The 25,617-nt window shown below is 44.5% G+C and overlaps 1 protein-coding gene across 4 annotated transcripts in view; it reads left to right on the top strand.

Annotated features, from left to right (window-relative positions):
* The window catches only part of rab11fip3 (RAB11 family interacting protein 3 (class II)), a 52,959-nt gene extending 27,673 nt beyond the window's left edge, over positions 1-25,286 (top strand). For 2 of the 4 annotated variants that reach the window (XM_045220840.1, XM_045220846.1), the window contains exons 4-14: positions 2,312-2,388; positions 6,717-6,889; positions 12,621-12,824; positions 14,900-15,037; positions 16,150-16,185; positions 16,384-16,477; positions 16,927-17,171; positions 18,784-18,865; positions 19,236-19,373; positions 19,657-19,953; positions 21,159-25,286. In XM_045220840.1, coding sequence (XP_045076775.1) covers positions 2,312-2,388; positions 6,717-6,889; positions 12,621-12,824; positions 14,900-15,037; positions 16,150-16,185; positions 16,384-16,477; positions 16,927-17,171; positions 18,784-18,865; positions 19,236-19,373; positions 19,657-19,953; positions 21,159-21,272 — 1,598 coding nt within the window. In that variant the 3' untranslated portion in view covers positions 21,273-25,286. Of the gene's footprint in view, positions 1-2,311; positions 2,389-5,407; positions 5,650-6,716; positions 6,890-12,620; positions 12,825-14,899; positions 15,038-16,149; positions 16,186-16,383; positions 16,478-16,926; positions 17,172-18,783; positions 18,866-19,235; positions 19,374-19,656; positions 19,954-21,158 lie in introns of those variants that run through there. The other 2 variants (XM_045220850.1, XM_045220848.1) reach the window with 2 other exon arrangements.
* Positions 25,287-25,617: the final 331 nt, after the last annotated feature.

The raw sequence follows: 25,617 nt of genomic DNA, 5'->3' as shown, positions 1-25,617 counted from the left end.
AAACAGTGACCCAATTTCATTCAGACTGCACTTCAAATCACATAGTTTTTCTTTCACGGAACGTTTACAGCCTACTATAAACCTTCCTTTCTAAACAATGGAAGCAATGGATCATGTGCCTGACTACTGAGTCGTCAGGTTTCTCTCTGCCTTCTCATCCATTTCAAGGAAGGATGAGAGATGTGTCCTGAAAAGTATAGGCCGTAGACTGCTTGTTTACACAATGTCTGTTTTTCAGCCCACCCATAAATCATCGGTTGCTACAAACAAATAAAAACAAAACAAATATTCCACTGCAATCCTGTTATGAGTCACTGTAAAGCGCTGATGGATTTATCCATCCATGAAGCACCTCAAGCGTCAGCAATATTGCCATCATTATGGTAAAGAATGTCACCCTGGTGCTATGCTGACATCATCATACAGAGACGGTGTTGACATCACACACTAGCTGTGTTAGCGTGCTGCACAGGTTTGTGTTGATGTCATCGCAACAGTGTTGTTGCCCTGGCTGCCACCACAGCTCTTTGCTTTGCTGTTGGTCTGTGTTGGAGTTTTTCCCAGTGCTTTCTGGGTTACAACTGCCCCATTTACCCGGACCGTTAATAAGTAATATGTTGGAAAGCATGAGACACGAGGCACATGGACTTCTGCTAGGCCAGGTTTCAGCTAGAGAATGAGAGAGGGAGGGAGGGAGAGGGACTGGGCTGAGTCCTATTCGCCTGAATAATTCAGTGTCTCTCTCTCTCTCCCACTCGTTTCTCATCGTCTCTCTCTCCCACTATGTCTCTCTCCTGGTGCCAGCGCCTTATCCATTTCATGAGACCTCACAAAGGACAGGAGAAAGAGTCACTCAAGCCATGTAAAGACTGTTCTAAGGTCACTGTAACAAGTCCATGATATAGCCTAACCTAATTATTTTCTTAACCTCAGGACTCTAGTTTGCCATGAACGTGTGAAGATCAGAACACTTAACTTCCCCGGCCTCTCACACTTCGTTGTCAGAATTCCAGTCCGTCTGTATAGCCAACCTTGCTCAGGGCTACAAGTATTCTGCACTGGTCACCCCCACCTCGTTTCCCTGGAGTCACATCAGAAAACCTGCTATTCCAGCTCCAACTGGAACCACAGTTCAGTTTCAATGTTTACTTTTTTAAATTTTAACTTGGTTTCTCCTTGTCATTTCTCTGTCGGTTACTGGCTGGAGGTGCCGTTAATAAAGAAAAGCCTGTTGGCAGTGGAAATACCTTACCCCCCGTGTTGTCTATGGCATGTCTGGAATAGCTGAGCCAGTGTAGCACAGGGAGACGTGTTAAATAAAGTCTGTCAACTCTTAGAAAATACAATGTGTCTCTGTACATTGTGACTCTTTTGAGTTGGTGCCAAGCGACTCCAGCACTCTGCCACCCTATACAGAGGGACACGCAACCCTCTCAAGCGAACCTCCTCCCAGCACAAAATTAGACTTTATATTCGACTTAACTGCCCAGTAATCTGTATCAGTCCTGAACAGCAGCGGCTGTTACGTAAGACCAGGGTAGAACCTACATGTGGTCCAGCGGCCACTGCTGTCAAGAGCACTGTTTGTGTTCTTTTAGCTCAGCAGCAGGGTGCTATTCAGAGCTCTGTTAACTAGAGGAGCCTTCCCCAGTGGCTGCTGGGAGTCTGGCCCGACACCCTATTGTCCGCTCCCGATTTGGTCGGTCTCGGGTTTCACAGCGCTTATTTGCAGGTGCTTTCGTTGGAGGCTCTAAATCTGAATTTGGATAGGGGTCGTTTTGTGTTCTTTTATTGGTTGATTTAGCTCACACACACTTCACACACTCACATTGCACACAGCAGCCCTTGAAATGTGACTGTTACATAATGTTGATTGTTACTCCAAGCATAAAGACTGGTTTTCTAAATAGGGCGGCGAGGACATGTACGGTAAAAGAAGCACTGTAGTTGACCATAGCACATTTGACTTTGGTTCAGACATTTAGTCCCCCCCTTCTGTATACTTTCAAAGTTTGCACTTTTAATAAAAAAGCTGAAATCCTTTTTGTATTCGCCTGACTTACACAATGCAGCCTATTATTAATTCTCTAACGTGTAGTTAAATCTTTAACTCTCAGAGTTGACCCGACAGTATTTTCTCTGTTTACTGTATTACACCTGTGTAGTGGCGGTGTTCTATCATATTTTCGTGGTATGTTGGCTCTATATTGGCTCTGTGTTTACCATCGCATTGTGTTGACTTTGATCTGTATGTGTTTGCTGTGTGTGTATTGGCCTGCATGTGTTGACCTTGTCCTGTCTGTGTCTGCAGGGGCAGAGCCCCAGCTCTACGATGTGCACTTCAGCCCAGGGGACGGAGCCGTGGGCTGCCCAGAGGAGTACGATGAGGTGGGTGATGTCATTGGATATAGTCATCGCAGTTATTGGTTACATTACAGTTACTACTAGCAATATGACCACTCACACAGACTTAACTACATCAGAAAAGCAATGTGACTGACTGCACCACAGTATATGAACCCCCGACATAAAGCAGTATAATATGGGTCACGGTGGTCTAATGTGAATGTATAGCATGGTACACCACTGTGACTGCCCATTTGTAATTTATTATGGTCTTGTGTGGTCCAGTTGTGCTGTCCCCATTGTCCCTTTGCATACAGAGCTCCCAGGCTGAAGTCTCTGTGCACTCACACATCCCACAGTAATTCAGCGAGTGGCCAGCGAAGCTATCATTACCACTCCGTGAATATTCCGCATGCTGAACTTTACAGTTTGGCACCCGTCGTATGACATCTGGCTGAATTTTCACATCTTATTTTTTTGACAAAATATTGAATGGTTTGAGTCTGGTTGTACTTTACACACGCATGCTATTATGTTTTTTCAGCTGCGGTGGGGGCATATCTGACATTCCTGGCTCCTCTTATGCGTGGACTTGTATATTTAAAGGGAAACTTGTTCAAATGTTCAACTTCATATTCATCATCACCTGAAAATGGTGCATTTCTATGTTTTGTAGTAAAAAAACATAGTGGAAGATAAGTGTTTCCAATGACATCATCGGTGTGCATCGTGTGATTTTGACCAATTGTGAGTAGGCATAGCCTACTAATTGCCTGCTAATTGCTTGATGATGTCATTGGAAATATTTGTCTTTCTCAATCTTTTTTACTACAAAACATAGAACGCGCCACTTTCACAAATGTTGGGGTGGTGCTGAAGATGATGAATATGAAGATTAGACCTTTTCTTTCTACTGTTATTCAGTCAGTTTGCTTCCAGCACTGTAGTATGAGTGCACTGTATCAGTCTGAGTCTGCACACTGTGTAGTTTCAGCACCCCCCGTTGGTATGGCTAATTAGTGCAGTCTGTAGTCTCAGGCAAATATACAGCAGCGGTCTGGTCAGGCCACAGGGTGTGCAGGCTTTGGCCCTAACCTAGCACTCAAACACTTAGGTCTTAGTGACTACTTGAGAGTTTGAATCAAGTCCAGCACCGTTTTTCAATTGACTTTCATTTGTATTACCCTCAAAAAGTTTGAGTACTTTTTTAATTTGAGTCCCCCGTGGGAAACGCACCCACAACCCTGGCGTTGCAAGCGCCATGATCTACCAACTGAGCCTGTAGTAACAATAATACAACTACTAGCCTTTTAGTTACACACCTCCAAAAACACAGTGAAGTGAGTTGCAGAAACGGTTTGCTTAAGATCAGTGTTGGGTCTGTCCTCTCCATGACATTGAATTAAACATTAACTGATGTATCACTACAGTATACATTTCTAAAAATTGTCCTGCCCTAAGAAATAGCGGTAGCTCTATTGGACGGAGTTTGGGGAGAGTTGGTGGTTGGTGCTTTTAAAGTCGACGCCACACCTGTGTCCCTGAACTCTGTTTTTCCCCTGGGGTCCTGGCAGTAAAGATTCCTCACTCAATGGCCACCCTGTTCTAACCCTGTTTGCTCTCAAAACAGGAGAGGTGAGGTAGCTGGGCGGAGGGCCTGCTTGCTTTGAGAAAACCAAACGCCCCACCCTCCTCCTCCTCCTCCTCCTCCTCCTCCTCCTCCTCCTCCTCCTACTTTTCCTCTTCCTTGTCCTTCCCACTCTCAGCCAGCTTGTTTACGTCCCCAAAAAACACCCAACCAGTGCGTTGTTACCCCCCTGTCATTGTGAGAGTATCTCTCCCTGTCAATACATGGCCATTGTAGCCTAACCTCTTCGTATAAGGAAGAGATGCATTAACACAGCCAATCCAGACCCCTCTCCTCCAATGGCTCCATCTCTGGGCTTACGTCATGCTGGTTTTGCCTCCTTAAAGGTCCAATGCAGCAGTTTTTATCTCAATATCAAATAATTTCTGTGTTAACAATTAAGTACCTTAATGTGATTTGTTTTTCATTAAAATGGTCAAAGAAATAAATAAATGCTTTTTAGCAAAGAGCGATTTCTCAAGCAATAATTTTGCTAGGACTGTCTGGGAGTGGTCTGAATGGGTAGGGGAAAACTGAAAACTAGCTGTTATTGGCAGAGAGGTTTGGAACTCTCTTTCTTATTGGTCTATTAACTAATTTACTATCACTAGGCAGGCCAAAACTCCATCCCACCAAAACAGGCTGACATTTCAGACAGTCTTTTCAAACAGCTCTTACACTAAGAGGGTATCTTACATTTTACAGTATCCAACCTCATAGTTTGGAAATATATATAAAACACATGAAAGTCAAATGTTTTACTGCACTGGGCCTTTAAGGTAAACAATGAGTCAGTTAATGGCTATGCACATACAGTATATTTTTTATTTGTTATGGATCCCCATTTGCTGCTTCCAAGGCAGCAGCTACTCTTCCTGGGGTCTAGCAAAATTAAGGCAGTTATACATTTAAAAAACATTACAATACATTAATAACAGATTTTACAACATATTAAGTGTGTGCCCTCAGGCATCTACTCTACTACTACATATCTATAACACAAAATCCATGTGTACATGTGTGTATAGTGCGTATGTTATCATGTGTTTGTATGCATGTGTCTATGTTTGTGTTGCTTCACAGTCCCCCGCTGTTCCATAAGGTGTATTTTAATCTGATTTTTTAATCTAATTTTACTGCTGGCATGAGTTACTTGATGTGGAATAGAGTTCCATGTAGTCATGGCTCTATGAAGTATATGGCCCTCTTCGTCCAATCATACAAGCCTGTGAAGACGGGTAGAACAGGCGGTGGCTTAATGATTCACCCTGTCACATTGGTCCAGGAACTAGAGACATTGAAGTAGAAAAGTTAAAGGGGACATTGCTCCCTTTCTTTCATATGATGTTTTTACCATCAAATTCCGTGAGAGGGGTAGTTGGGGTGGTAGTGGGAGTACGGCCTGTACCGTTGCCTTCCCCTGCCCTTCGGACTCTTTCAGTCTCCAGACTCCACCCCTTTTGAGAACCGACTGGAGCTGAACTAGGTGTTGGGGATTCTGTGTTTTACACTCTTGCTTTCTGAGATTGAAAAGGAGGAAGCGCTAGGAGGGGAAATTACTGGGGGTTTCATGACAGGCCAGTCTTCCTGCCCGTGAGCCCCAGGCAGACAGCATGGTTTTGGGCATGGTGGACAGCCCTCTGGGCCCGGTTCCTCCTGGAGCTCCACACAGACAGGTATGGGAGGCTCTCCCATGAGGGCTCTCTTGCTCTGGACTCATTAAGACTCACCTGGCAGGCTCTGGTTATAGCTAAATGTCTTATGAAGTTCTATTGAGTATCTATCTGAACATTTGGATGTTTTTGTGCTTCGAGCTTAGGAAGTGAAATCTCTGTGTTAGTCAGTGTTGACTCGAGGTGTTGACACAGCAGGTTTTGCTTGGCACGGACATCTGAAACCATCTGATATGTGTTTATGCCGCATATTTTGTTTGGATGCTGCTCTAATTGGCTTTTCACCGCCACTGGCAACAGTTGAATTGTGAATATGGTCTCCTATGAGAATAGTCTTTCTTTGCTTGTTTTCTTTGAATAACTGTCAATGATTGGTGATGTCAAGTTTTTAACAGACTTCTCAAGATTGACACAATTTGGCGTCTACAATCCATAACGATCATAATTAATCTGTGCTGCTTGGTTTCATGATATACGTAACAGCTTGTTAATCATTACCACCGTTTGTTTCTTTCCATATCTGCTCAGGATGCGTCACAGATAAACATGTTTCCTCTGGAGTCATAATTTATATCAATGAATGCTGTCAGCAAAATTATAGCTAGGAAAAAGTAGGCCATAAGTCTCAACCATGTCCATTACAGCCTGTGTATGTAGTCATCAGCTCTGAACGGGGTGTTTTCATGTTGATTTGCTTTATACAGTCCACCCACACATTAGCTACTGTATGGACCTACCAGACATCATACTGCTATTTTTAGTCACCAGGAAATGATTTCTCAATTCAAATGACATCCACTTAACTCTCTTTGTGTACCAGGGCGGCAGGTAGCCTAGTGGTTTAGAGCGTTGGGCCAGTTACGGTTCGGAATCCCCGAGCTAGGTGAAAAATCTGTCGATGTGCCCTTGAGCAGGGCACTTAACCCTAATTGCTCCTGTAAGTCGCTCTGGATAAGAGCGTCTTGCTAAATAACAAAAAATGTACATACTTTAGACCACTATTGTGAAGTTATATGATTACTAACTTTGTCTTATAGGGTAACTAAAATGGTCCTATTTCCCTCCTGTAGCAGAATGAAGTGACAGACAGTGCCTACCTGGGCTCGGAGAGCACTTACAGCGAGTGTGAGACGTTCACCGACGAGGACACCGGAGCCCTGGTCCAGCCCGAGATGCACGAGGATGTGGAAACGGACAGCGGCATCGAGGCCACGCTCCACGACCCTGAGGACAGCAGCAACAGGTCAGTTCTGGCTCCCTTACGCCTCTTTACTCCATGTGGAGCGAAAGGCTGCATGGTCATTTGCAGTTTTCTCAGGACAGGCCCCTGGCCCAGTAGTTAGTCCTGATCGTCACCTATAACCTTAACCGCGGCCCCTTAACTCGACCCACGTACAGTTGGCACAGCAGATATTGCGCTGTGCGAAATGCAAGACGCTCTCACACAGTCACACATAGTATCTGCCAATGTGCATGGGGTTCGCTTCGTGACTTTACAACGTGGTAGCCACGGGAACAAAACAGCGAAGAAGTTGAGCTTCGCTCTTCAGCGCTCTTAGTTGTTTGCGTAAATTGACCCACTATGCTGTTTACTTTCTGCATCTACGTCATATCGCTGAGTCCACCTTTAACCTTGAGCTAAAGTTGTAATCCCATATGTAGCGAAGTCGAGGTGAGGCAAAGGTAGGTCAAAGCTGTCCTGAATACCACCCAACCAGTCACTGCTCATCACTCAGACACCAGGGGTTGCACTGTAACACTATAGTACATATAGGCCTAAATAGTAATGGGAATTAACTAGGATAAGCCAAACTAACGCAAGCTCCAGTCATCACAGCCTCTGTATCATCAAGCCTGTATCTCGTCTTAGATTCTACAGACGACTTGGGAGTCTATGTGGGTCACCAGACAGAGATTAAATAGAGGCAATAATAGCCACCATTGTAATGGCCCTGGGCTTGAAATACCTTTCGTCTACAGAGAGCGAAAGTCTTATCATATCAATCTAATTGAAGATGCCTTTTGTTTATGGTTTCTCCAGGGTGGTTGGTCCTGGCTGCTCCTCAAGTGCATGCAGGCTCTCATGTCCCTCTAGTCTAATTACTATGGTTTGAATTGATCAGTTGACAAATTAAATAGATCATGGTATTTTCTTACTATTGGACGATTACTGTTGGCCAGATGTGTTTTGGACTCTTAGATTTGCAGTGGGACCTGTCTTCAACACATGGCAGATAGCTTGCAGGCCTAGATAAAGCATTATAAAGTGATTATTGTGATGAAATACAGCACATGGTTATTTGAGGAACAAAGCCTGGAGATCATAGTTATTTTGAGTGACGATTTTATTTATTTAGTAAGGACCAGATGGTAGAGAATAGAGATCTTAGGTCATCATCATCATTTTCAAAGGCATAATAGATCACTGACCGTTTGGAAGGAACTTGCTTATCCCACTATTAAACTACACTTGGGTTGTTGAACATTCTACCCTTGTTTTTTTGTTCTGGTGCTGCACAACATTAGAGATGACCTCACACTCAGACACAATGTAATATCCAGAGACCTTGAAGAGACAGCCATGTGAGCCCTGATCTATCCACTGAATGTTTGAGTTTGTCTTTTGGCTGACTATGAGCTTTGAGATCAGTTGATCTTCAATGGCCAAGAGTTATGTGTTGCTGCAATGATTACAGTAAGTTAATATTTTATATTGACATTTACCTGCATTTTTACCTAAACTTTTCTGGTTAGCGGAAAGCAGGCAATAGCATGACACCTCTTGCGTTTTGAGCTCTGTTTGTGGAGTATTGTCAACGCCCAACAAGTTCAGTTTGTTTCAAGTTAATGCTACTTTATTTGTCCCCTTAGGGCAAAAACTAGACATATTGTCCCTTCGGGCAAATACTGATAACATATTACCATTGTCTCCATGGGGCGGCGCACAATTGGCCCAGCGTCGTCCAGGGTAGGGGAGGGAATGGCCGGCAGGGGATGTAGCTCAGTTGGTAGAGCATGGTGTTTGCAATGCCAGGGTTGTGGGTTCGATTCCCACAGGGGGAAAAAAATATAATGTATGCACTAACTGTAAGTCGCTCTGGATAAGAGCGTCTGCTAAATGACTAAAAATTTTTTTTTAAAAAAATGTATTGTGCTCTTTGTCTAAGAATTTGTTTTGGTTGGGTTCTTCCACCCCTAATGATTTAATTGGGTCAATAGTTAGAATGAGGCAAAGATTATTAACTGTGGTCCCTCTGTAGTGTGTCCCAATGCCCTGTTCCTAAGATGTCAGATTAGTGCCCGCCACCTGTTTGGAACAGCCACTTGACACAGGCAGCACACTGTTCCAGATATCTCTGTCAAGAGCTTATGTGTTTAAGTGTTTGACACCTGATTGTAGAAGTTTACATCAAGTCATTTTTGATGTAGGCTACGACTGCAGTAACTTGATTTTACTTTAGGCCAGGGTTCCCCAACTGGCGGCCCGCGTGCCGAATTTGGCCCGCGGGTGACTTTATATGTTCCAAAGTATAATAGAGAGATATATTTGATCGTAACAAATGTAAGCAAGGTTTGAAATGATTATGTTTAGTCATCTTATATCTGTTTTGGCTTCTTGCGGTCAATTTGCAGTCTACAAATTATTTGTAATTATGTTCCGGCCCCCTGACCATCCGCTCAAGAAAGTAGTTACTGTTTGGGGTCTGTATTCTGAGTGTATTAATGAGTTGTTTTTGCCTGTAGTGCTGGGGTCAGTCAAGAGGGAGGAGGAAGTGTAGGGGAATGAGGCCTTATCTGCTGACTGTGTAACCTGTCTCTCCGGGTAGATGACGGATCAGGGGGTGGGGTGGACCAGTTGACAGGGATGTGTTTGGACTTCCTGTCCACAGCTGAGCCTTGAATTCCAGGAAGTGTGGAGTTTGCTCTTTTTTTGTTCTTTTCCTTTTTTTCTGGTGAGGGCCCCATCTTCCCGCTCCCTGCCACCTCTTTCCTTCATGCTGATGGAAAGCCCGGCCGGCAGACACTTCCACTTTCTCCTGTTTCAGCAGTCCTGCACTATCAGCGGTTTGGCAGGAATTATGGAAGGTCGTCCCCTGACTCACCAGGGCTGAACTTCCCCCGAAATAAAATACTTTAAGTAAATTTTGACCTTTCGCTGGGCTGAATTGTGTTGACACATTTTGAATAGAAATGTATTCCACTGCCAAACGGCAAAGTCTATCCAACATCCATTTTCTACTCTGCTATGTCAGATCATGCCCCTGTTACTCTTCACATACAGGTGTTTTCTTATACAACTTTCTTGATTTAGCTTGTTGTGGCTATCTCAGGCCTCACCTATCCATTCTTCCTTGAGACAGATTCCTCTGCATTTCAGCTCAGTTCCTTCTTTGAGTTCCATATTTCCTGTGTTGAATTGCCCTGTCTGTCACTGATGGGTCAGAAGATCACAGCAGGTGAATTACAAAAACCAACCACAACCATTTTGAGTTGCTGTCACTGTGAAAAGGTTTACAATTGGTGGCAGCGGTGGGATCACAACAGTCCCGTTTGACCATCAGAGGTAAAGATAATTATATAACAATCAGATGTGCTACTCTAAAATTATAAATTGGCTTCATGAAAGCAATTGTTATACAGCAGGCCTATGTGTGTAACTCACATCATATTCCACTGGAGTCCACTGGAATCAAGTGATGGCTCCCATGATGATCCTGCCCCATAAAAATATTTTAAGCGAATCAGCACAATAACAACACACTCCCACCTCCCTGTCATGTGCTCTTGGATAAAGACCTAGACGAATTTCCTATTCCTACACACGATGACTCAACACTGTCAGTAACGTTTAACAAAAGGGCCTTTAAGCTTTGGTTTTTCAACACCTCTTAGTAGTTTCTGTGGCCCAGGAGACGGCCATTACATGTATGAGTCTATGCTCTTGGCTGAGGATTAGGAGTTTAACAGGATTACCCACCCCCAGCCCATCCGCCCATCGTGTCCTGCCCCAACACTACCTCACTCGGCTGGGCCCGGGCCAGTCACCGCGCCTGCCTGGTGCCCCTGCTTAGCCCTTAATCTTATTAACCCTCAGCCACTCACAGCCTGCCTCCCCATCTTGCCTCCAGTCTATGGGGAAGAGCCCATGGTAACAGGGGACAACCGACGGGTCACTTGTGAGGACTGATCATTTGTGGTTACAGACTGTGACGAATACTTTTTAGTCGACCAAGTTGGTGGGAACTTATTAAACGTGCAAGGAAAGAAGAGTGTGCAACTATCAGTAACATTTTCTGGGTACCATGGACTGATCCCTTGAGTGGACAAGGTCTTTGGGATCGTCTCCTAACTGAAGAACTGGGCAGTACTACTCTTGGGTTGGTGTAACCAGTGAGTGTTCAGGATTCCGCTCTGGTTGGCTGGAGGTCGTCTGTCTCCAGTTGCTCCAAGGTTGAGACGCGGTGGCAGCGGACGGCGTTTGAAGATGCGGTCTCTCTCCTCACCTGCCCTCCATGTGCGGGACCTTACTAGGGACCTCAGTGTTGGGCTGAGTAGTGGGTAAGTGGGTCCGAATGTTGGGTTGAGTTGCTAGTCAAATATGTTGAGATTTTGAGTGCTATGTTAAAGTGTTCAAGTGTTAGCTTGTTACAAGTATTGTGCTGAGTCGGTGTTAATTGTTTTTTAATGTTGAGTTGAGCGAGGCTAAAGTGTATCTGAAGTGGATGGGTCTGTGGGATCAGTGACCAAGTGCAGGATACCGTGTCGGTGGTTAGCGTAAAGTGAATTTGAGGGTAGGATTGAGTGGGTTATAAGTCTGTTGACTCTGTACTTGTAAACACAAGAAATAGAACTAGGCTTTGTCTTTGGATGACAGCAACCCTTGGAATGGGGCTGAGGTGGAAATCCTGTGTGTATGTAGCTACACTCCAGCCACCCTTCATGTCCTGTGGGGTACAAAGGAAAGTCTGGCTATCTAATACCCTTTCCAGTTACAGAACGCAAGGCCACTGTACTGTATATCAGCTGAACTCAGGTGAACCTACCAGTTTAGCCATCGCAGACAAGCCAAACATGTCTATTTTGGTGGCTAAACATGGCTAACTTTAGCTTTCTATTTATTTGTGTGAAAGTTAGCCTGCTAATTTTAAACTTGATGAGAAGCTTCGCCCTGTTTCGTCTCAATTAAGGTCACCTCTTAAGCTTACCCTACATAGAACCCAGTGAAAGCTCCACTCTCATGCAGCGAGTATAGCTAGACATCAGCTTTACATTGCCGGTGGACCACAAACATTAAATGTGCTTCATTTCGACCAATGAGTCTGTAGGATTAATGAATTAGCAGATTACCGTTAAAACCAATTGATTTTAAAACTTGTCCAGATTGCTGGGCACTTTGCAGGGCTGTCTTAATCTGTGATGCCAAATACTCTATTCGTAGGATTTAGGCTAGTTGCTTTCCAGGCGTCTCAGTTCAACACAAACGGTGTGCTAAACTCTGCATATAGAACTTGGAACATATCCACACTCTTACTGTAATAGTTTAGCGCTTCTAATTTGGTTGAAGCCGTGTTAAAATAGATCCTCCATGTTAGGTCAGGATGCCACTGTGGTCTGTAGGTGAAGGAACCCAGATCTGTTTTTACAGATAGTCAGGTATAAAAACGTAACTCTAGCCCTAACTTTAGCCTGTAAATGAGTTTGTACACAATTTAAAGAACAAACGCACATACAGCCATAGAACCACAAACCATGAGTAGGTCTCACGCCAGTAAACTGCCAATCAAGATTTTTCTGGCATTTCTACCCCTGACACCATTGATACAGACACCAATACCTGCACAAAGTTGGGTAAATGTAGAAAAATACCTCTATGTGAACGTGGCTATATGCAATCCCTGTGTGTGAATTCTTCCTCCTATTTTTCTCTCTCTCTCTTTTTATACACGCTCATCCCTCCTTTCTCTGTCCCTCAGGTTCTCCCTGAGCTCTGAGCTGCACAGCCACACCCTGGTGACAGTGATTGGCGGGGAGGAGGAACACTTTGAGGACTTTGGGGAGAGCAACACCTCGGAGCTGCTGCTGGACACCACCGAGGAGGGAACCGAGGGAGAGGGGGACTCGTCCCACCTCCAGACCCCCGACCAGAACAACTGCTCCTCCCTGCTACTCTCTCCCAGGTACGGACCACCCTAAAGAACAGCACCCAGTCTATAGTCCACACTCAGTCAGGGTCCAACTGAGCACTCAAAGTAAGACTGTGACTGAGCAGTTGTGTCGTGTAGGCTATGTTTTTAAGTGCCACTAATCAGTTCAAAACTCTGACGTGTCGGATGAAGGTCACCCACAGTAGCTGCCACATTGTTACCAACAATAACATTACTTTATCCTAGGGTACCGTCAAACACACAGTGTAGATGTTAGTAGTCTTCGTCATTGGCTCCTGTCAGGGAGCAGGGAAAGCGTTGTCTTGCTGGATAGAGTAGCAGGGTAGATTTAGTCTGACTCTGGACATGGTGGTGGCTACATTCTCAGTTGCAGTCTCCTAGTCACAACCTTCCCTGGTGCTGTTATAAGCAGACTGACTGGCTGTATGTTTGGAAAGACTGGAGGTCAAACATTGATAAGAACTCTCTGGAGACCTCCTTTCCATTCCACCCCCACTGCCTCCTGCTCCTGAAGGACGAGATAAAAGGGAACAAGGTTAAAGTTCACTTACTTACGACTCTTCCTGTTGCTGCTTACACTTTTATTAAAACATATGTTGAGGTAGAGCTACTGCACACCAAATGCTTACACATATCCAGTCATCAAGGAGAGATAGAACCGAGCATGTTTATTTGAATGGAATTCAGCCAAAACGGAGAGTTACAGGCTTTCCATAGGCTCGCTAACAACGCTGGGGTTTGAGCCAGCCAGTATGGACTGCTTTAAGTGTGTCTCACCTGACCACACATGAACACTCAGTCCCCTCTCACTTTCCTCTGACACAGTACTGCTCTGCCTGAACACTCCTGAGCACTTCCTCTCCTCTTTTTCTGCACTCGCTCCACCCCCTCCTTCTCCTACACTCTGTTTTCACTAAGACACTAAGCCGGATAATGCATAATTCCCATTTGGGTGATATTTTCCCCATTTTTCATTCCTGTAAGTTCTTAGCCAGCTAACTGCCTAGCTTTTCTCGGTCACAATATGGAAATAAGCTGGCCTAAATGGATTGGCTTTAATGATTCCTTCCGAGTTACCAGTAATACTAAACCCCCCCCTTGGTAATTCAACCTTACAACCGTACATTCCTTCCAACTAAAATGAATGGGCACTAGGGTAGTTTGAAAGAGGCCATTGTGATTCATAGTGTGTTGCAGGAGCATTGTGGTTAGTGCAGTAGTGTATGTGGTGATGCCGAGAGACGTGCTACTGATCAGAGCTGAAGTGTAAAATTGCTCTGACCCTCTCCACACTGATGTGTGTAAACACACACCTCTTGGACGCACAGGATGCTAACCACTCTCCTCATCTTACTAGACACACACACACACCTAGACGGTACACTGCTGCTCCGCTGCCACTGTGTCTACAAACACACCCTACTGCAGCTGTAACTACACAGAAGTGTCCTTCATTACAAGCTAGCCAGCAGAGAATGCCTGAGACGGCACAGCAGTGATTCACAGGAACCTATGACCACCTCGAGACACACGCCACACATACAAATCGTATAAATAAATATAAATAAGGTTCGTAAGGTTGTTAGTCGATGTTCGAATCGGAGCCAGCCTATTGCAAAACACAGACGAGATGCACTCTCTGAATAAATAATCAGCCAGAAAAGGTGATGTGAGGAGAGGCTGCAGCGCCAAACACACTTATGTTAACTATTGATGTTTGTTTGTGTGCTAGGAATAGCGACGCAGGTTTTGTTTTGTTCAAGTGAACTGAATATGAACCTCACTGCAGCTCATCGGAGCCAAGTCACTAAAGTAATACATGAATGTACATATAAAGGTGTGCCCAATGACAGTAGCCCTTTCGTTGAAGGGACAGGAAGAACCCTTGGTTGGAACAGCGCTCTTAGACGGAATCCATCCTTTCAGTGAACTCCACAGCCCAATTACTCACAAAGTTTCCCTTTTCACAAACTCTCATAATCCTGCACTCTTGATCCCCAAAGCTTCCTCTTCTCCATCACGGTGCACCCCACTTTTCCGTCACTCACTCCCCTTCTCCTCCTTTCCTCCTCTCTTTCTCTCCCCAGCACCCCCACTACTCTCCCTGACAGCTTTCAGAGCTTCCTCAGGGAGGAGGCACTGGATTTTTTCTGTAACCAATGTCACAAACAAATCTCTCGCCTGGAGGACCTTTCCACTCGCCTCAATTTCCTAGAGATGAATAGGTAACACTCCCCACCACCACTAAGGTTATCCCGTGTGTGTGTGTGTGTGTGTGTGTGTATTGCCGTGTTGACTAGGTAACACACACTGCTCTCGTTCTCTGTGCGTGTGCTGTCCTGTTGTGTTTAGTTTGTAAGATGCACACACGTGTGTTTAATACTGTCAAATAGACAGACACATGCACAGAGTTTGACAGTGTTTGTGTGTATGTTTTTGAATAGGTCGTCACACACATCTCACGCCACTCATCTTGACTCTTCAGTGCACGTTTGTGTGTGAGTTAGAGTTTGGCTTGACTTGTCTTTGGGGAGAACCTCTCACTCAAACTCAAGCTTGCTCATGGTGTCTGGACTGTAGCGATATAAATCAGGTTTGTAAGGTTGTTAGTCGATGTTCGTAAAGGTGAGTTAGGTGGACCGTCGTGCTTTGCTCTAGCTGTTAGTGCCAGGTGGCCAACAGAAGGTTTTCCCAGAGTTCCCATTGCTCATATCAGCGCATGCCTTATGAGTTTCATGCATACATATATCGCATCCTGTCAAGGACCTGGAAACAATTCCATGTGTGCAGTGACAAACGTTGCAACAACAACAAAAAAATGCTAAACCTGAATTAACTTCCAGGTGATTGACGTCATTGGCAGTGGTGTATGGCTTAGGTCATTGCTCTCATATTCCATTTAAAGTACTCATTCCATTGCAACCTTACAAATGGACTGAATCATCTTGTACCTGTTCAAGCATGAGTGCTGATGGGAAAAAACTAACCTTTTTTGCCAATGCACATGCTTTTGTGTCTGGGTTGTGTTCATTAGGCACCAAACAGATGAAAATGGACTGAAACAGGGAGTGACTAGGCCTACCCTCATAGACTTGTCCAATAAAAAACATGCATTTGTATTGCTGTGGTGTGTGTGCAGACGTGCATGTGAACATGTACCGTACTTCAGGATCCTATGCTCCTATGCTCCCGGTATGACAACCTCTTTATCCCTCTGAGTTTTGGAACGAGGGATGAGTGGGTAGGGAGGAAGGACACCAGGAGACAGACGTTGTCTCTTTCAACTGTTCTTTCTCTCGTCTTGACTGGTTTCCTGTTGTTCCATCCCCCCATTCAGCTCCAGCAAGAGGCTGTCCAGCAAGAAGGTAGCACGGTAGGTCAAAATGAGTTAGTTTCATGAATTCAGTAGAATATTATTTTAGATTGAATGTGAAAATATGGTGGATTTTGACAAACGCAACAAGCTATCCTGACTTAGCGTGAAACTGTATAGTGAAAGCTTCCCAGGACGGAACAGTTTTGAGCTGCTTTCTTTATCACAAACATCTATTTATTCTCCGGCGTTTTAAAGACACCTCCTCCAGAACAGCTCCCTGACGCTGGACAGCATGAGCGAGCTGTCGCGGGACATACTGGACCTGGCCGACACCGACATCACTGACAAGGTCAGAGTTCAACATCACAACACAGCCATCATAAGATTATACAGCATCATACCGAGTTGATCAACAGTGCCAAACAGCATTATACAGCACTGTATGTCAATGGAAAGAAAGAGTTCCGTGTCAAACAACACAATATCACGATGTCATACACTGTGTCATACACGATGTCATACACTGCATTGTTGGGTTTAGAGCTTGAAAGAAAGGCATTTCACTGTACCTGTGCATGTGACATTAAAACTTGAAACCACTGAACATGAAATAAAAAGATCATCCAGTTCTCAATGGCATCGCTTAAATGCCACAATGCACCGGTCAATTCCACACAGTGTTGTGCCACAGAACACCTTGGAAAGACTTGGAAGAGTCGCCCCCCCCATTGTGGGCTAAAAGAGATCCTAATAAACAAACACTGCTTTGTGCTAACCCTCACCCCGTCCTCCTCCCAGGTGCTCCTGCTGGAGCGTCGCGTGGCGGAGCTGGAGAAGGACTCGGAGGCCAGCGGCGAGCAACACGCGCGCCTCCGCCAGGAGAACCTGCAGCTGGTGCACCGGGCCAACGCCCTGGAGGAGCAGCTCAAGGAGCAGGAGCTCCGCGCCGAGGACCACCTGCACCAGGAGACCCGCCGCCACAAGGACGCCCTCACCAAGCTGGAGCGGGAGAGGGGCCTGGAGCTGGAGAACCTGCAGGCTAGGTATGTGGGGGGTGGGTATGTGTCTGGTAAGACGAGGAGAGTGGTTATCATCCTGTGCGTAGCATCCTGTGAGGTCTGTGTTTGTGGGGGGGGGGGCAGAGCAATTTTTCACTTCAGCTCTGTCCAGGTACGTGTGTGTGTGTGTGTGTGTGTGTGTGTGTGTGTGTGTGTGTGTGTGTGTGTGTGTGTGTGTGTGTGTGTGTGTGTGTAGCAAGGGTGGCCAGCTGGTGTGCCTGCCTGGTGCATAGGCCTTTAGAGGCTGTGATTGTCAACACTGCTCCATTGACTGTGTCGGTCAGTGACATTGTGGGGCTTCACTGCCACCTACTGGTCTACAGCTGATTCAAAGCTTGATGATGAGTTGGTTATTTGAATCAGCTGTGTAGTGCTAGGGCAAAAACCGTGAACCCAGGGGGTGCCCCAGGACCAGGTTTGGGAAACCCTGGTCTAGAGTACCACAGACCCTCCCAAAGCCTTTGATCCCAAAGCTGTTTCTCTCAGTAGAGTAGACATGTAATGTAACAGGTAGCCGCCAAAATAAAGGAAACACTTGAGTAAATGAGTGTTCTGGCAGCTCTGTTATGGTGTGCATTTTCCTGGCATGGTTTAGGTCTACTCAAGGTAAACGTAAATAAATACACTGCCATTCTGAGGGATCACCTTCAACCTATGGTGAATCATTTCTATCAAGATGGAAGTTTCTTCCAGGATGACAATGCCCCCATCAACAGGGCACGAGTGGTCACTGAAATGGTTTGATGAGCATGAAAACGATGGAAACCATATGCCATGTCCGACTCAGTCACCAGATCTCAAACCAATTGAACACTGGAGTGGCCCCTGAGACAGCAATTTCCACCACCATCAACCAAAAACAAATATAGAATTTCTCATGGAAGAATGGTGTGGCATCCCTCCAATAGAGTTCCAGACACTTGTAGAATCTATGCCAAGGCGCACTGAAGCTGTTCTGGCGGCTCATGGTGGCCCAACACCTTATTAAGACACTTTATGTTGGTGTTTCCTTTATTTTGGCAGTTACCTGTAGGTGTCACAGCAGGTCAGTTGTTGCCTGACTACCAAGACTCCTTGTTTCGGCCAAAAGCCACGCCCACGGACGTTAGTTTCTTCTCCGCAATGAGTCTGGATCTGAGTACCTCCCTGACCCTTCACCAAATGCGAACACGTTCGGGGCCGGCTGATTGGTCCAGAAACCGATGGGTTGGGCCAGAGCCAGAACACACGTGGGTAAAGCGGCGTTTTGAAAATATGTCATTGGCTTTGATAGTTTGATTGGTTAGAGACGATCCGATCGCTGATGACTTTGTTTTGTACCACACCCCTCGTGCCCCTCGTCACCACAAACGACTTCAGTGATGGCAGTCTCAGACTAAAGTATGTAGCGAACGACAGAGCAGCTAGGTCGTCAGGCTAGGTCGTCAGGCTAGGTCAGCTGTACTGTACTGTATCTCCTCAGCTGTGAATGTGTCAGTGTGTGGAACAGAATGTTTAATTGAATTTGTTGAATGAATGATTTGAATAGATTGAATTGGGGGTTGTCAAATGTGTACCGTGGCTAGATGGAATCGAACTGTGCTGTTTTCTGCCCTAGGCTGCAGCAGCTAGATGAGGAGAACAGTGAGCTGAGGTCCTGTGTTCCCTGTTACCGCGCCAACATCGAGAGACTAGAGGAGGTAAGAGCACTGTCTTCTCTCCTCCTCCCTTTCCTCTCCTTCCACCTCCCTATCCCCTCCTTCCACCTCCCTATCCCCTCCTTCCACCTCCCTATCCCCTCCTTCCACCTCCCTATCCCCTCCTTCCACCTCCCTATCCCCTCCTTCCACCTCCCTATCCCCTCCTTCCACCTCCCTATCCCCTCCAGTTTCCTTCTCTTCCCCCATCTCTCCTTTCTCTTCCTTCCAATCCCTTATCTGTTTACCTCTTCTCTCCATCCACCTCAACCCCCATTTCCCAAGTTTCCTTCCCTCCCACTCATCTGTCCTTACCCATACCTTATCTATGTATCTCTCCTCTCATCCCTCCTTCCTCTTGTTCGCCCATCAGGAGAAGAGGAAGTTGGAGGACGAGGTGGAGGACGTGACGGAGCGGCTGAACGAGGAGCTGGAAACCCGGAGGAAGACTACCGACAAGTTGACCCATGAGCGCCACCAGAACCAGAAGGAAAAGGAGCACACGCAGGAGGTGAGAGGTCACGAGGTGACACCTGACTCTGAATACACGTCAAATGTGGAGGGCTGTCCGTCATTTCGTTTTGGTCTGTCAATGAGTAGGATTAGGGTTCCTTTTGGCTTTTCGTTATTTCTCAGCTGCTGGGTAGAAAATGTGTAAAAACCTTTATTTTTTATTTTTCAACCAACCCCTCCAACGGTTGGTGACTAGTTGCTCTTGCAGAATAGACTATCTCTCTCTAACAGCGGTCTTTCTCTCTCTCCCCCCCTCCCTCCCCCTTCTCTCCCTCCACCAGCTGATTGAGGACCTGCGGAAGCAGCTGGAGCACCTGCAGCTGTACAAGCTGGAGGCGGAGGCTAGGAGAGGGCGCTCTCCCAGCGCCGGGCTGCAGGAGTACCAGAGCCGCACCCGCGAGGCCGAGCTGGAGCAGGAGATCCGACGCCTCAAGCAGGACAACCGCAGTCTGAAGGAGCAGAACGACGAACTGAACGGCCAGATCATCAACCTGAGCATCCAGGGAGCCAAGAACCTGGTGACGGCCTCCTTCTCCGAGTCACTGGCCGCCGAGATCAACTCTGTGTCCCGGGGAGAGGTGAGTCACAATATAGATAGATACATGTATACAGTAGATACACATAGATATACAGGCCATAGATATACAGTGAAGGCGATGCATTGATGTAAAGGCCATAAATACATGTCCACGTCCATTATCTCAGTAGCTAGGTTTCCATCCAATTGGCGACAGATTTTCATGCAAATATTCTACAATCCACAAAGCGACATAAAAAATGCACATTTTCCTGCCGGAGATGTGTTTCCATATAATTAAGTTGATGCAGAGAAAAGTATGTGCGTGATTGACGTAGTGCACATAAAAATAACTTTTGCAGTTAAATTCCCATGTACCTAATTAAAAAATACAAGTGAAATGGGTTTCGATGGCATGTTCAACTCTGCTGATTTTTGTCACCAAAAATGTTGCGTTATATAGCGAATGTGCCCACTCTGGTATTGGCAGGTGCATTATATAGCGAATGTGCCCACTCTGGTCTTGGCACATGCGCTCTAACCAACAGCTTGCGGGTATAGCCTACATGACGAGATTATTATGGACAAAAGGACAGAGCGAGATTATTTTAATTTGTCAAATGGCAGCCAAGCATCGATCTTCATGTCACTAGAATAAGACCCTCAATATTTATTGGAAAGCAGCATCAAGCTGATCACCGTGCACTTTCACCACCCTGTGAAGTTCATCGTAACTTATTTCATGTGTAGCCTAATAAACTGCATGCTTTCCCGCGTCGTAGAGGGAGGACCACACGTCATCGCGTGACTCCAACTTTACTTTGATAAAATGGTTATTATATCAATATTTGTGCATAAAAGTGTTTCTACTGCCATTTTTCGCATAATTAATTTTACTGACACAAAAAGATCCCACCTTATCTAGCGTATTTTGTTTTGTCGACATTTGGAAAGTTTACTGACAAATTTGCTGTTTTCATCAGGCCTGTCGTGACATTTTTACTCGCATAAAAAGGTTGGATGGAAATGTGGTTAGTGAGACTAACCTTGATGAATAAAGGTGGAATAAAATACATTTCTTAAGACTCCTGGTGCCCATATTGTGGCCCCATCAAAATTCGGAATCTTAAACATATATTTTGCTGAACTCTATATTGTATATCTTGTTGTCCCTTTTTACCGTCTTGAAATAATTGTTCAGTGCAAATGAAAAGGTCACTAAGTTACTATCCTTGTAAACATTAGATCTGTTTTGTTATTTTGCAGTTGATGGAGGCCATCCGCAAGCAGGAGGACGTCAACTTCCGACTACAGGACTACATCGACCGCATCATCGTGGCCATCATGGAGTCCAACCCCTCCATGCTGGAAGTCAAGTAGAGGTGGCCATCTTGGAATAGGGCAGCCTGGCGGCCTCTCCGCCTCACTGGACTGCCATACTGGGAGAGACTGGCTAAACACTTAAAGACTGGCTACTGAGACTGACCACAGAGAGAGATATACCTATTGAACTATATTAGGTGGAAAAAAGCACTCCAATTACCCTTAAAGAAGATTTAAAAGAAGATTAAAAAAGATTATTTTTTTGTCACTGTTGATGGCTGTTGTCTATGAGAAAATAAGCTACATGGTTTAACGTCCCTGGGATTTGAGCTTTGCTTTGTGTGTGTGTGTCTGTTCCCCATGTCTACAGTAGGCTTTGGTTCTAATGACTTCCCTGTATTTGGGTAGAGGGACCTAAGTTTTCTTGTGTGTCTGAAGTTGTGTGTGCATATGTGATTTCTCTGAGGAACCCTTGGACTCCATGGAAGACCTGGTTAACGTGTCACTGTCCCCTTAAATATCTTTTCGGCAATGAAATCTTATGAGCCCCAATGCTAGCATGATTCTGAAGCGTATTGTCCTTGCACTACATATCAGCTCATACCATCTTTCACCGTGAGCTCAGTAAATGAACTCCTGGGGTGTTTGGGAGCGTTCTCCTGTATCACACTGAACAATGTTTAATCCACATTTAAACCGTATGTTGCACTGGTCAGGAGACGAGGTCAGATGAAGTTGACCCTGGCTGCTCTCTTGAACACAGACTTGCGGTGCCGCCTACTACATAAACCGTGTCATGTTTGCAGTGTAAGTCTTTATCCTGGTTTGTCTTTTGACTTGGATTATATTCCCAGTGTGAGTTAAGGCAACCCAGGTGAGGGACATTTCCTGGGGTAGAGGACAAGAAATGCCCTGAGGGTTAGTGTGTGTGTGTGTGTGTGTGTGTGTGTGTGTGGTGTTTTACATTCCTTTGTGTTACTTGCAATACTTTGTTTTGAAAAAAAGGTTTAGTGACTACAATAACAGTAACACAAATGACATGTTCATTCTTGTGAGCCTCGATGTCTCCACAGTGAAACTGAGTGGCTTATTGTTTGCTGCATCTCCATTTGTTTTTACAATGAAACAGAGTCCTAGGGGGTCAGGTGGGTTAAACACTCCAATAAGAGAACACTTCTCCATCACATCAATTCCTTTTAATGTAAGCTGTGACATTGGGGTAGTTAAAAACGGACAAATACTGACATCTTAAATGTTGGTCATACTGACAAGAAATAATTGGATGGTGTAACTTGGTCACTAAATCAAATTGAGAGAAAACTTTGCTCAGACTAGGTTGTAGTTTTTTATTTGAGCTGAGTGCACTGGAAAGTGTAGTTCTTTAGTGTGACTGACCCACCTGATCCTTAGTGGACTCTTGCTGAGTGAAAGTGAAAGGGAGCCAGCTTATCCACTGGGAAGGACATGTCTGGTCTGCTTGTTACCCAAAACATTTACTGGATAGGTGACTTACTTTCCATGAAAATGTTAAGACAGAAAATGCTGAATAATTTGACGTCTTATTGAAGGAATGGAATCGGTTGTACTTTTGCACTCATTTATTTTTTGATTTAGACAAAAAAAAGTATTGTGTTTGTAAAAAAAAAAGTAATTATTGTGAAGGGATGTAATCCTAATATGATGATATCTCTTGTTTTAAAACCATATGAATTACTTAAGAATGCTGAAATGATTTGAAAACGGATTACTCTCCAGCAGCTTTTTGATTTAAAGGAGCAGAACATGTTTAACACTTAGATGAAGCAATAACGTTGTGAAGAACAGACTTCATGGACAAACAGACGTCAACAAACGGACAACTCCCTTCTTTACTGTATGAGCCTCAGTTGACTGAGCACCAATCTGAAGCTCCGGAACTTTTCGCCACATCTCTGGACTTAATGAAGAGGAAATGAGAATGGCAGACTATTAATACACGTCATCAGTGCTGCATATTCACCAATGGTTTGTCCCTGGGTGAAAGGGATGAACAGCACTGTACCAACCAACGCAGCTATACTAAAAGAACTAACGCAGCCGCCTCCACCTTTTCCTACCACCTATAAAACTCTTGCTATGTCACCACGCTCTTCTCCTTCTCTTCAGCGCTCCACGGAAAATGGCCTTGGATGTAAACGACTTGTACATGTAACATTTTTTTAGAACCTTTAGATTCTAGGTATTTTTATAGTTGAGGGGGGAAAAATAGAATTTTTCATCATTTTCTTTTTGGTCTTCTGCTGAGAAATAATATGATCCTCCCCCCATGGGAGGGTATTGTGTATGCCGCACTAGCATGTAGCACGTACGCGTCAATTTCTCCCGTCTGTGAATCACATACAGATATTTATTCTACATTTCACATCACTTCACAGTCTCTCCTTTGTTGTTTCTCTCTAATACCAGTTGTTTTCGAGGGAAAAGTTTGTAAATAGTTTTGGAATTTATGGATTCACAAGGGAAACTGGCATTCAATGGATTTAATGGTTGAATGCTACTCGAGGGGAAATTGTTGAATTTAGAAAAATATTTATGATTCTTTTTGATTGAAATGGATGTCTTGTACTCAAGGTAGCACACGGTACATTTCAAAGTGCTGCATTGAGCACCCATTGAATTGGCAACACAGTCACGTCTGACCAATTCAAAATGTCTGTTTATGGTGAGGTCATTCCACTTCAGCCCAACTGAAGTGTGATCCACTGTAATGCTGAGGTTGCAGACAGTGGCCTCTTAAAGGGCATTGTCATTGTAGTTAACGTCAGTGACGGATGCCAACTCTGTTATCGCCCCAGCTGCTGAGAACAGGCACTGCACAGAACTACTGATCACTATTGTATATCACTTTCTGAATCTTTAAAACCGATCATTAGGTTCACCCATCCATATCATATGGAGGTCAGTGGAGTTGCACTGCGCCTGATGACTGGGGACAGGTAGTGAGGCCTCAGAAAGCCAGCCCACAAAGGGCTGAACTGTCTGATTGGTTCAAGTCATTCTGCCTTTGAGTGTAATAGGTGGCTTTCCCCAGCAGATATGAGGCTCACGAGGCTTCAGCCAATCATTTACTACTACAGTACCCAGCAGCCAGTGGTGCATTACTAAGAGGAAACCCTAAGACATATCTTCCCACGTATCTTACTCTATCTTACCTGGATACAGCAGCAGTATTAACCTATTTTCTGTTTATTCCTTGTTTATTAGTTTATTTCAGACTGTCTACTGTAGTTCAAACAGCTAGTTGTGAGACTTACAGTAGCATGATTGCTAGCTGACTGATTAGACTAAGACCAGAGTCCTGTCCAGACATTCCCTTTTGCAGGGTTAAACTTGATTCAATGGGATTCTCTAATGCACTTTAAACAAGTTCCAATTTCTTTTTAACCACAGCGTTTTCAAACTGACCAAAGAACGAATTTTTACTTCTCTGACCATTTTAACACCCTCTTCTTCGCAGAAATTTGAAAACATTATCATCAGAAAAGTAATTCATTATCATTGCTGAGTCCAACTCTGCCCTGAAAAACTGGCCTGCAAGTCTTAACACTGTGCCCCTCTCTCATAATTGTCCCTCTTACTAACCTGATGACGAGCCCTTGGAAAGCACTGACCGTATGTGGCTGTCAGTTTTGTTAAATTATAATTATAAAAACTTAAATGTGTATATAAATTGTTATGTGAACTTTTGCTCTCACACTAGCTTCCAATGTCCAAAGAAAGTTTTGCTCAAGGCACAAACATCACTACTGGAGTAGTGCATGGCTTGCCATTTAAACGAATGGGAAGGAAAAAAGAAAACATTGTAGAAACAAGAATTGTACAACTGAAGTTTATTCTTATTCTGAAGGATATTGTATAAATTATGATAACATGATTGTTTACTGCTCTATATTTTTCTTTGAAGATCCCCTGAAAGATGTAATCCTTATTGTTATTGGGGAATTATAATTTCAAGTCATTGTAAAAAGGTAAAAGAAAACAATGAAGTAAGATTAGAAAATAAATCAAATAATAAAATGATATTTTGTTTGATGATCTTGTTATTTCGTATAATATTGCTCATCACATTTCCATGCAAGAGACTGCATACATGAAGACATACATGATGAAGACATAGTGGTATCTTGTAACCATGGTAAGAATGTGGTTTCCGTGGAGAGAGAATGCAGTATCCTTTGAAGTGTCTTGACCAATAGTATTTGTGAAGTAGACAATTATATTTCCTGGATTGCTGCTCATTGGAGGGTTGTACCACTAATCTATTTTCTCACATAATTTTGCTGCAAATCCAGTGATAAAAAAAGAATGTCCCTCTATATGACAAGGGAGAACTCAAATGGTAAATTCCTTTGTAAATTGTGCA

Source organism: Coregonus clupeaformis, chromosome 1 (assembly GCF_020615455.1).
Source record: "Coregonus clupeaformis isolate EN_2021a chromosome 1, ASM2061545v1, whole genome shotgun sequence".
Taxonomy (NCBI): Eukaryota; Metazoa; Chordata; class Actinopteri; order Salmoniformes; family Salmonidae; genus Coregonus; species Coregonus clupeaformis.
This window is presented reverse-complemented; position numbering and strand designations above follow the sequence as displayed.